The sequence below is a fragment of the Phocoena phocoena genome, chromosome 2, assembly GCF_963924675.1.
Source record: "Phocoena phocoena chromosome 2, mPhoPho1.1, whole genome shotgun sequence".
Lineage (NCBI taxonomy): Eukaryota > Metazoa > Chordata > Mammalia > Artiodactyla > Phocoenidae > Phocoena > Phocoena phocoena.
This window is the reverse complement of record NC_089220.1, coordinates 50,191,845-50,204,460: the sequence shown is the minus strand read 5'-3', so window position 1 is coordinate 50,204,460 and position 12,616 is coordinate 50,191,845. Positions and strand designations below refer to the sequence as shown.

The window sequence follows — 12,616 nt, the reverse complement described above, 5'->3', positions numbered from 1 at the left end:
ATGAATGAGCAACTCACAGAAGAAATACAAATAGGCAGAAATTATTTTTAAAAGATGTCCAACTTCATAAATTATTAAAGAAATTGAAATAAAAATAATAGTTTTCACTTACCGGATAAAAATAATTACAAATGATCAGTTTGTGCTAGGTTGTAACACAATTAGTGGGAGTTTAAATTGGTATAATTTTCTGGAAGGTAGTCTGGTAATATGTTTAAAATATAAAATGGAATTTCTACTTTGATCCAGAATTTCTCCTAAGACAAAAATTGGACAAGTGTTTATATGTGTGTGCATATATGTATGTGCGTGTGCACACACAACAAAGATGTTTATTGCAACGTTATTTATAAAAGCAAAAACATGACATCAACCCTCATGTCCGTAAGTGGGGGTTGTTTAAATCATGGTGCATTTGCCCAATGAGCTGCCGTACTTCCATTACCAAAGGACAATATGCTTCATGGAAATATTCTGAAACATATTAGTTGAATGAAAAAAATTGAACAGAGTATATGATCCTATTTGTATATTTTTAATAAATGTCTTTATATGTGCATTAAAGTTAGGAAAGATATATACCAAATTATTAATGTTTCTTATTGCTGGAGGACAGGATTATAGGAGAACTGTCCCTTTTAAAAACTATTTTTGTGGTTGTTGAATGTGTTGTAACCCAAATGTTTTTTATAGTTAACAAAAACAGTAAAAATATTTCCATTTTGGAAAAAATAAATTACATCTTCTACCAACGGCCCATGTTATTCTGGAGCATTCTGGAATGTTGGAGAATGGTGTGACCTCACCTCCTAAATTAGTTAAAGTTTTGTGCTTATGGTTTTGTTTTGTTTTGTTTGGCTGCACCACGTGGCATGTGGGATCTTAGTTCCCCGACCAGGGATCAAACCCATGCCCACTGCAGTGGAAGCACGGAGTCTTAACCACTAGATGGCCAGAGAAGTCCCTGTGCTTAAGTTTTTATTTTAAGAATATGACAGTATTTGTTTGAAATCTTTAGAGGTTTATCCTGGATCTGGAGTGGCTTGCATACTTTTATTGTGAAGTTAGAGTAGCATTTTCAGGAAATTCTACAATAAATAGACCAAAATAAACAGCAACAGCAACAACAAAATCCCATAATATCCTTAAGGAAGTCAGATGAAAATACAAAATTAAATGTGAAACAACAGTAAAAAATGACAGACATGAAAATATTTCTGTTAAAAACCTGAGGAAGTCTTACTGATTAACTAACAGTGAAGCCAAAGCCAGCCTCTGAACACTGACACCAAATTAAATCTTGGAGACAGAGTTTTGGGTGAAGTAATAAAGAATAGCTTTATTGCTTTGCTAGGCAAAGGGAGCCACAGCAAGCTAATGCCCTCAAAACTGTGTCCCAACAGGGGGAGCCTGTGAGGAGTCTTATAGTCCAGGGGCGGGGTTGCTGATAAGGATCAGGGTACGTGCAGGGCCCACATTCCTTCAATCCAGAGGTCATCTGGCGTCAGGTGGTGATGGGCAAACTGTGACCTTCTCTGGAATGAAACATGCTTCATCATGTAGTTAACATCTTGCATTTGGTGGGGGTTGCAGTTCAGCAGAAGAGCTCAAAGATATTATGTGTATCCCTTGAGGCAGAACCAGGACCCTGCCCAAAGGCTGCACTATTGTTTCTTGACTGCTCCTCCCTTGTGTCTGCATCCTCTCCCTTCCCTGATTAGCAGCGTTTGAACCTACCCTTTGGAACTCAGGGAAGGGGACACGGAAAGGCTCTTGTGCCCAGGAGCCCCACCGGGTCCAGCTTGGTTTCAATAGGAATGATGCTCAGTATGCATTGTGAATAACTAGGAATTGACTTTTTAATTTTCAGTCTGTGTTCTGGCCAAGTGGGATAGACATTAAATGGAAAGAAATTGTGTAAATTCTTCAAGAATTTAAGAATATTTTAAAAATATTCTTGTAGGTAGGATTAGTAGAATCAAAAATTTTTATACTAGGGAGGGCAGTTTTTTCTTTTGAGATCTGAGATGATCAGAAAACTTTTGTTTTGACTAACACAGTACTTAGATTCTTCTATTTTTTTCCCTCACCACAGGATTCCAATTAATGGAGAAAACCCCAAACATCGGTCATGGCATACTTTAACACCAATAGCTGATGATACGCTTTTCCTATTTGGTGGACTAAGTGCAGACAATATTCCATTAAGTAAGTTGATTAAAGTTTAACCTACAGTTAAAATTTTATTCTTTTTTTTACCTGATTGTATTTGATACTTAAGGTATTTTTACTTTTCTGATTTTCTGATTTACCTTTATCCCCAACTATGTGGTTGCATCATGAATTAGAAGTAGAAGGCCCCTTTCCTTCCGTACCCTTGCTTGTCTAAGTTCTCCTGTTTCCTAGTGTAGGGAAAGGAAAAGTGGTTGAACCTAGAGGAATTAAAGACCCTTTCAACTATAGTATTTCTGATTTTGTGTCTTCCTAATTTTTGATCCAGATGCTTATACTATAGGCTAGAATGGGGATTAGAAGAGGAACGTTTCCCAGGAAGCTCTAGAAATACAAGGTGGGAAGACCAGTTGCTTCTCTTTTTGTTCCAGAACTATAAAGGAAAGTGCTTAGCTAGTGTTTTAACTCCTGTTACTGCTCATCCCAATGGCTGTGATTTTTGTAATCCAGTTTTTCTTTCACTAGTGTAATTGTGGCACCAAGAAAGACAAGTGACCAAGAATATCCACTTAGTTTGACAAGTGTCTTGTAATTTAACACAGAAGTTTTCTATGGCTAGAGACGTTTTTCTTAAGAAACTTTATATACCATTAAAACCATTTATATAATTTTATATAGGATCGAAAAACAACTATTTGTTTTTCAACAAAAATTTATTGAGCATCAACTGTGTATCTGGCAGTCTTCTGGCCAAGAAATGCCACATGCTGGTTGGAGGAACAGCAGTTCCTCTAGGGGATGTTAGTTACTGTAGATTATTATACTTCTCTAATTTGTTGGGTATTTAATTAAAAAGGATTTGGAATCTAATTTAAAAACTAACATTGGGCTTCCATGGTGGCGCAGTGGTTGAGAGTCCGCCTACCGATGCGGGGGACATGGGTTCGTGCCCCGGTCCGGGAAGATCCCACATGCCGCGGAGCAGCTGGGCCCGTGAGCCATGGCCGCTGAGCCTGAGCGTCCGGAGCCTGTGCTCCGCGACGGGAGAGGCCAAAGCAGTGAGAGGCCCGCGTGCCGCAAGAAAAAAAAAAAAAACAACTAACATCTATACATCTTAAATATATACAGTATTGTATGTCAAATATATCTCAATAAAACTGGAAGAAAAAAAAATCCTAAAATCTATCCATTTCACTGAGTTGTTTAATATCGTATCTTCATGAGCTCTACTGTTTCAAATTCCTATTTGCTTTTTTTCATCATTGAACTATGGAGAATTAAATGTTCTAACTCCTAGTCTAGTCAGTTTCCTCCCTCAAAGATTCAGCTGAAGAAATGGTCATATGGGTATCAGATGATACCGAGAAATTACTTTTAGTTTTGTTGACTGTGATGGTGGCATTGTGGTTAAGTGATAATAACATGGTGGCTGTGTAAAAAATGTCCAATTTTTTTTAGTGTTGCTCACTGAAATATGTTTGGAGAAAATGATAAGAGCTAGGATTTGTTTTAGAAGAATTCAGCAACAAGAATAACAAAAAGAGATAAGTGGAGCACATATGGTAAAATCTTAGTAGTTGTTGAATCTGGGTTATGTGAAGGTTCGTTGTCATGTTCACTTGACTTTCGTACATGTTTGAGAATTTTTATGATAAAATATGCACACGCACAAAAAATAGTCATATAAATGTAGCATGATAAATTTGGGGAAAAAATTAAAATTTTATCCCAAATACCTAATCTTAATTTCTGAACTGTCATAATATTGCAGGTGATGGTTGGATTCATAATGTCTTAACAAATTGTTGGAAACAGCTTACACATTTACCTAAAACAAAACCCAGGTAAGTCTAGAAGTTGACAAATAAGTAAAATAGTTAAGAATTTTAAAGTATTAAATGTAGCACTGAATTTATAGTGTTTGCCGTTAAAACCAGAAACCATCAGGAAGGATATCTTTCAAATAAGCATGATGTTACCCAAATAACTTAACTATAATTCTAATTATATCTGATTGAATAGAAAGGAACTATTCAGTTTCTATCCATATTTGTATATTTGAAAATTTTATTCTTTTAGGTAAATGTATAATCTTGCCTGATAAATGTGAAAAGGCTAAGAAATTGAAAGTATGATATAATGTTAATATTTTTAATAAGTAGACAAGAATGGGGTTGGCTTTAGTAGTAGTTATTTGGGTTTGGAAGAGATTTAGAGCAATTTAATGAGGAAATTTCTTTCATGTTGATCAAGTAGATGACAGATTATTATTTTTCTTTATTAACTGTACGATGTATTCATTAATGTAAATTTCTTAAAAAAGGAAACAGTTGTTTGTGGTATGTTATAGAGTAAAAAACTGTAGAAAAATATATTATTATTAGACTGCAAAGAAAATCACATGCGTACTGTATTTTTTTCTTATTTGATTGCATAGTATGATATATATTCATAGGAGATTCAAATTCAGTACCTTGTAATCATTATGGTTAGTAATTTTATTCTTTTTCATGCCATGTATTTCAGAATATTTTTTACTATAGATTATTTATATTAATATGAAGTTAGTCAGTGATATATTAATGCATAAGGTGATATGCATTTCAGACATTTAATAACAAGTAACTTACTTGAGAAAAAGGCCTGAAAATATTTATATGTAAATATATATACATATATCATTGTGTATATCTATATTAATATGCACAATACATTTAGAGTTTATCATAACTACATGTGTATCCTAACTACATTCTTATATTTTCATGTATAAAAATTCAGTGGAATGTATTATTTTAGCAATTCTGGATCTTTTGTAATATATTGTTTAAAGAGTTTTATATTAAATTCAGGAGCCCAGTGTTCTAGTCCTTGCTCAGCTACCACTTAGCTTTTTGGCTTTGGGAAAGTCACTTAAAGAAACTGAGCATCAATTTCTTCATCGTGAAATGAGGGAGTCGGACTAGATGAGCTCTTAGTTCTCTTCCAGTTGTTTGATTGTGTGAATGAATTAATTATAGACCAAAGCGGTGGTAAGAATATGTTTAATTTTCAATTGCTCCTATTTTATATTTCAATCCTTAATGAGTAATCAGAGCCATAGAACTATTATCAGTAATATATAGTTAGAACTGAGCTATGTAAAGCGATTTCTTTGAATTCAGCTAATGTGTCATGTAAATCGTATGCTTTATTAGAATGTTTAGAGCCATAGAACTATTATCAGTAATATATAGTTAGAACTGAGCTATGTAAAGAGATTTCTTTGAATTCAGCTAATGTGTCATGTAAATCATATGCTTTATTAGAATGTTTAGGTAATAAGTTTAGAGCAGCTGTGAGAGGACATAAGCTGTCTGTAAAAAAGAACATCAGGTTGCAAGCTAGATGTCACCAAAATCAAGGCAGGAAAGGCTTTCCAGTGTTCCTCGATGATGGAAGTCCAGGCCAGAGTTTTCCTAAGGCGGGTAAGACAGAGGCAGATCTATCTTCAGGTATGAGGTGAGGAGGAGAACAGGTGAGATACAGTTTAGTGTAAGGAGAACATATATATGTGTATATATACTAATTTTTTATGAAAGTAAGAATTTACTTAACATTTAAATGTATATTGTGAAAACTTTTCCAAGTTATAATTTGAAATGTAAGCTGCCCAATTCTCCTCTTGTAATTCTGTGGAAAGTTTCTTAACTTTGGTACTATTGACATTTTGGACCAAATTATTCTTTGCTGTTAGGGGTATCCTGTGCATGTGTAGAAGCATCTCTGGCCTTTACCCAGTAGATGCCTGTAGTACTGCGCCCACTCCCCCCACCCTCCCCCAACACACACCTGGAATTGTGACAATCAGAAATATCTCCAGATATTGTCAAATGTCCCCCTGGGGGCAAAATCATCCCTGGTTGAGAACCACCGTCCTACAGTGTAACACCCTCTTCTCCAGGTGTCATCTTAGATAAAACTGTGCTTGGGTGAATAGCCATCTATGTAGCCATATCTGATCGCCTATATAGGTGGCTATCAGCAAGGTCCCTTTTTTGTGTGTCTGTAAAAGATGTCCCATAAGGTGTTGATATATAGAGCCTTAGGCATTGTTGGATTCATGAGTATTTCCAAGGTTACACATGGCTTTCTGTCCTGGAAATTAAGCTATTCCTTCCTATGAGGGAATTTGTTATACTTGATCTCCTTCCCTCAGTCCCTCCTCCAATCCCCATCCCCAACCCCACAGCATAATCTGAGTGTTGCTGAAGATCTGTGTCAATTTATGTTCTAACATACAAGTTGGAGAATTGGGCAGAGTATTTCACAAACAAAATTTCTAATGACACAGTCCTATTCTGGGTCCCAAGTGCATTTGTCCTTGAATGTGTCATGATTGTTTGAGAAAACTATTTAAACAAATTGTGCATAACCCAATTGTTTGCATTTGTGGAAATTAAAAGGATAAATGTACTAAAAATAAGTTATGTGGTAATAAAAGACATGATGATATGTAATTGTTTGGGGCATCCGATGCTTCAGCAATTTGGTCTATTAAGAAAAGTGGGGGCTTCCCTGGTGGCGCAGTGGTTGAGAGTCCACCTGCCGATGCTGGGGACACGGGTTCGTGCCCCGGTCTGGGAGGATCCCACATGCCGTGGAGCGGCTGGGCCCGTGAGCCATGGCCGCTGAGCCTGCGCTTCCGGAGCCTGTGCTCCGCAACGGGAGAGGCCACAACAGTGAGAGGCCCGCGTACCAAAAAAAAGAAAGAAAGAAAGAAAGAAAAGTGGGACTTCCCTGGCGGTCCAATGGTTAAGACTCCACACTCCCAATGCAGGGGGCACGGGTTTGGGGAACTAAGATCCCACATGCTGCACAGTGCGGCCAAAAAAAAAAAAAAGTAATCAAGTACTCTCAGAGTCAAAACAATGATTCTGTAAAACATAATTTATTTTCTAAAATTGAGAAATTTATGTGTACTTTTTTCTCAGTTAGACCCACAGAAACATTAAATTTTATAAAACTATAACATTACTTTTGGCAAATAATGTGAAATTAGAGATGGATATGAGCTATCAGACCATTTCCAAAACAGCATTAGATGCTGTGCTTCTTTCTGAAATAATTTGTTTATTTAATCACTGAGTAAATTATGCTAGTATTTTGTGTTTGCTTTTGTTAATCAGAAGTTTTTGAGCACCTACTGGATGCAGAACACCCTATTAAGCATTTTTAAGAATATAAAATTAGATTACCCAAATTCCAGTGGTGTGCTGGTAAACAGTTAACAACCGCTCTCCAGGAAAAACAAAACCAAAGAAAAGAAAAGCCCTAGTTTGTAGCATTTGCTGATTTGCACCATGGCCAATGTGATATCATTGAACATGGAGTTGATAGGCACAGTCGGCTTTACACCACTGGGGCCATTTTTGACCTTAAGGACCTTATATATAGTCTTCGTAGCGAGTTAGGAGACAAATTACATCAAACAATTAAAGTAGTATATAGAGCAATTTGTCTTCAGATGTGAGTTAGGAGATTATAAAATAGCACATAAATGTTGAAAGGTGCTGAACAGGGAGGGTAACAGAACCAATTTGGGTGGTATTTGGAACACTTCCTGGAGATTTTGAGCCTGTTTTTAAGGCTCTGAGAGAAAGACTTCTCGTTTTAAGCCCAAGAAGCAGGGTGAACTAACAAAAGCCTAGAAAGCGGTACAAGCTTTTCTCTCAGGGAATAAATGGACTTGGCTGAAATAGAGGGTTCATTTGGGGAAAGGCAAGAATTAAAATTTATGGGAAAAAAATAGCTATTGGTCATAAATTTTTGGCTGAGAAAAGTGGCAGAGATGCTTCCTGATCAGGAAATGTCCATGGTTAAAAACAATAAATATTTGAAAAATATTATTTATCAGCTATAAGTAGCTGGAAGAGATTAGAGACAGAGAAATAAGGAACGTGTGTGGTATTCTGTACCCAGGGTGATAAGTAGTGTGACAATATTAATGTAAAGAGAACGACCAATTGGATTTGTCTGGTGGTGGGGACCAGAGAACAGGGAAGGAAGTCAAAATGATGAGAACAGCACCATGGCAGATAGCAATAAGAAAACTGTTTCTGCAATAGGCTGATCAGTTCTTTTTAAAATTGTTTTATATCATGATAATATCTGTGAGATAAAGAGGTTAGAAAAAGGTCGGAGGATATAATAAGAAAGTTATAGGGAAGCCTCTCTTTCATTGAAACAATGTGATTTAATGAACCCTAGAATCTAATTCTCTAATAATTCTAGAGAAATCTTTGAAATCTAACCCCTTTGAGGTTATGACAAAGGCTCAAGTTCAGTCATACCCCTTTTGAAATAGATTAAATTTTAGAGTGTGCTATTTAAAATTGGTTTATATGTAATGTACAGTTTATTCCTTGATAGTATTTCACTGTTCATAATTTTCAATCATAGGTTATGGCACACAGCCTGTTTGGGAAAAGAAAATGAAATAATGGTATTTGGTGGGAGCAAAGATGATTTACTTTCCTTGGACACAGTAAGAAAATTTCAATTCTAAATATTTCCTCTGAGTAATTGTGTTATTCAAACTAAATGGCTGTTCAAAAAGATTGTTGATACTCCCACATTGAAAAATATGGAAGGGCATGAAATGTTACATTGCTGTATGATTAATCTTCAGAATGAGTGGCTTTTGTGAAGCATTGCAGGATATTTGGGGTTTACAAATCAAAATAGGTCTATTAACTTCACTAGTCAAATTATTAAGAAGAGCTTCTAAAGGATGAATCTTCATTTCTCTTTGACCCTCCCCGTAGTCCCGAGTGTTAATAATTTTATTGAATTAAAATATTTGTACACAATATTTGGTGCATATAAAGAATATATATAAAGTATATGTAAACTACTAAGTATAATAATAAGTACTTGTGAAATTTGCTACCTAACTTTATAACTAGAACATTATCAAGGCTAGCTTCTCCCTTCAAGAGGAAACTACTATAGAATGTTTAAAGTGTATTTTTTTTTATTTTATGTGCCTTTTGCCACTGCTTCACCCCTGTTTTACATTGAGTTTAAAGCATTCTCATTTTAAAATCTGATAAAACTAAAGTGAAAGGAATAAACGAGTAGCATTTGGGAAGTATTGTTCTTCCACTCCTTGCATCCTGGGAAATTCAGAGAGATGGCCACACTTACATTCTGTACATGATGGGCCAGGAGCTCAGGATTGATCGCTCTGGTTTGCATAGGACACTTGGGAATGGCAGGCGCTGAGGCGTCAGGAATGGGCTGCAATGAGACAGAGCCCACCAGAGGGCCCCAGTGCCCTTTCACCTCTTCAGGCGTAGTTATCTCCAGAGTTGTTCCTATGGAGTGGTGAACCCTGAGATAAGGTGGCTTTTCTCCAGGGAATTTGGTTTATTTTAAGGTTCTGAGGCCTCCAACTTAAATGTTATGTGTAGTGAAAGTTTTAGAACTTTCTTTGGCTGAGAATTCAGTGCTTCAATAAAAGATTAAAACCACAACTTTACTTAAAAAGCAACTTTTGTGGTTTGTCCTCTTTTTCTTGGCACTAGAAATCTTTATTTAGGATACAAAGTTTATCATTAAAATATGAATTCTGATTAAAATCATCATAAATTATGAAATTCTAAAGACCTATTTGAAAGTATTAGAAAAATTTTCTGCTGACTCCTCCACATTAACTTTTAGATGAGAGAGTCATTATTCAAAAAATCTTCTGGATCTGTGATTTTCAAATTAGGAATTCCCAGAGAATCTTTCACCTGGAAAAGGGGGACAGAATAAAGAGATTTTAAAATGAGTCATTTGGAAGAAAAAAGTTCTGCTTAAAAACCAAAAAACTTGAAAACCACTACTGTTCTCATTTTGAAACCACTGTCTTAAAGGGAAAACATGTTTCTGATTTTAAAATTTTCATTTATATAGGCTGTGGTTAGGTAGACTTTTGGTCACTGAAAAAATGGTAACCATGTATCTAAAGTTTGTGTAGCTAGCGGGTATGTGTACATTTGTGTGTGTGTGTGTGTGTGTGTGTGTGTGTGTGTGTGTGTGAATAGTTAGAGATTTATTTGCTGCTTTACATAATTTCTTTTACATTTATACAATAAAAATATCCAATTATTAATGTATTTTATTTTTATCAAAAGTCTTGATAACTCCTTTTTTGTGTTGATTAGGGTCATTGTAATGATTTATTGATCTTTCAAACACAGCCTTATTCACTACTCAGGTAAGAAAATTCATTACTTTAAAACATATATGTTATTAATGTATGATAATTTCTTTCTTCTTCCTTTTTGGGAAACGTTATAATATTTTTCAGGTAGATTATTACTTGAATTTATATTTACATCTTCCTAAGAGTATAATAAAATTTGTAATGATGAACCATATACCAATGTGATTTTTAAAAATTAAAATATAGTCACATTTTTGTTTTGTTTGTAAAACTGAATGTAGTTCATGTAGGAATGTTAAACATACTGTATTTCCTTGATTCTAGGCCTGACATTTTTCATATTTAAACTTTTCTGAAATCAGAGTGTGTCTAGTAATAGACACACATATATATGAATTTAGTTTAGTAGAATTTCTTTTTTTAACCCCAAAGTTGTTATTAAATTGGTGGTATGACTTACAGTGTATTAGCTGATATGCTTTTACTTTAAAAGGAATATATACAAAGTTTAGTGGGTGGATTGTGGAGCAAGCCCCTATTTCTGCCTGTGAGAGTCAGGAGGAGGGATTTGAGTGAAGAAGTTGTCTAGTGAACATGTGTGGGTATTTTATGCAGCAGGGACAACAGGGGTGAAGGCATGGGACAGAGGGAGGGAGGGGAAGAGAGAGAGAGAGAGGAGCTCACATGCTCTGTGTCAAGGAGTGTGCTATAACTTCTAGACGTTCCACAGCTTAAACCACTTGAAAACCACAGCTCAAACTGGACATTCCTGAAGTCTTTCTTAGCCACTCCTTCTGTAACTGCTGTGGTTTCCAAACTTGTCTGGACATCAGAATCTCATGGGGAACTTCAAGAAATATTGATGCCTGTGTTCCAGCCCCACAGATTGTGATTTGGTTGGTCTGGGGTACGGTCTGTACTTTGGGATTTTTGAAAGTACCGAAGGTAATTCCATTTTACAAAGTTTAGAAATAACTGGTAGAATGATTTACCCTGCTTTGTATTGTTACTTAACTTTTGTTTTGAACATAACCACTTTCCTTAAGTAGATTACAAGTTCTTTATATGCAGGGATCAATAAATATAATATTTGGGTGCCTAGTATGGGAAGGCACTGTGCTGTGAAATGAAAAGCCATGACCTTTCCCTGAAATTGCTAAGAATATAGAAGGCAGGCTTTCAAACAACTATTATAGAAAAATAAAATTGCTTTAAGGGGAACAGGTACAAAGTTCATAAGAATACTGGAGAAGAAGGCCCTTGGTTAAGATAGCAAAGGTTAGGGAAGTCTTTGCAGCGGAAGAAGAGTCTGAGACAAGAATTTACTGTGAACAAGCAGTGCAAACGTGTTAGTGCAAGATATATATATCTTGCACTAACATGCTTTTTTATATATATATATAGGCATGGTGTGTTCTGGAAACTGAATTCTTGAGTATTTCTGGGACATAAGTATGAGGTGAGGAATTGTAAGAAATGAGGCTGGATAAGAAATCAGGAACTGTATGTCATCTAGCACCTGTGTCTCTCATGCACAAGAGTTTACATTATCTTGCAGGAGGTCAGGAAGCATTGAAAAATTTGGAGCAGAGGAATAAGATGATCATATTATAAGTTATAAAATTTCTTTGGCAACAGCGTAGATAAGAAATTGGAGGGATAAGTGACTGTGTTAGGAAAGTTAGTAGAGACTGTTGCATTGATCAGGAACAAAGTGAGGGTCTGATTTAGAAAGTGGCAGTGGGGCTGGAGAAGGGAGGGATGTAGAGATATTTAGCAGGCTGAATGGACTTGGTAGTTGAATGGATGCTAAGGGAAAGAAGAGGGAAGAATTAGTGATAGAGTATGGAGAAGGCATTGGGTTTGCAGGTGGGATGGGGTAGAAATGATGAACTTGGTTTGGGGCATACTGAGCTTGAAGTGCTTATGGGACTTGCAACAGAGCGTTCCATTAAATAGTTACTAACTGAATAAATGGAGCAAGGTCCAGGCTAGACATAAAGATTTAAGAATCACTGGAGTGTGAATGGGTATGGGTTAGCTCTGCCCAGGAAGAGTTTTGAGAGTAAGGGTGAAGCCAACGACTGAGCATTAAGAACTCATAACATTTGAAGAGAAGGTAGAGGACAAGGAGGCACAGGCGAGTGACCAGAGCTAGAGGTGAAGCAGGAGATAACGGGAGCACAAAAACTGAGCGAGGAGAGAACTGGAGATGGAGCATCTGCTTACTGTAAGGAGGTCACGGAACAT

At 36.1% G+C, this 12,616-nt stretch overlaps 1 protein-coding gene across 1 annotated transcript in view; it reads left to right on the top strand.

Moving 5' to 3' along the window:
• The window catches only part of KLHDC1 (kelch domain containing 1), a 44,831-nt gene that overhangs the window by 28,880 nt on the left and 3,335 nt on the right, over positions 1–12,616 (top strand). Inside the window, exons 9-12 of the mRNA XM_065872228.1 lie at positions 2,096–2,208; positions 3,944–4,016; positions 8,614–8,698; positions 10,365–10,417. Coding sequence (XP_065728300.1) covers positions 2,096–2,208; positions 3,944–4,016; positions 8,614–8,698; positions 10,365–10,417 — 324 coding nt within the window. The remainder of the gene's footprint in view (positions 1–2,095; positions 2,209–3,943; positions 4,017–8,613; positions 8,699–10,364; positions 10,418–12,616) is intronic.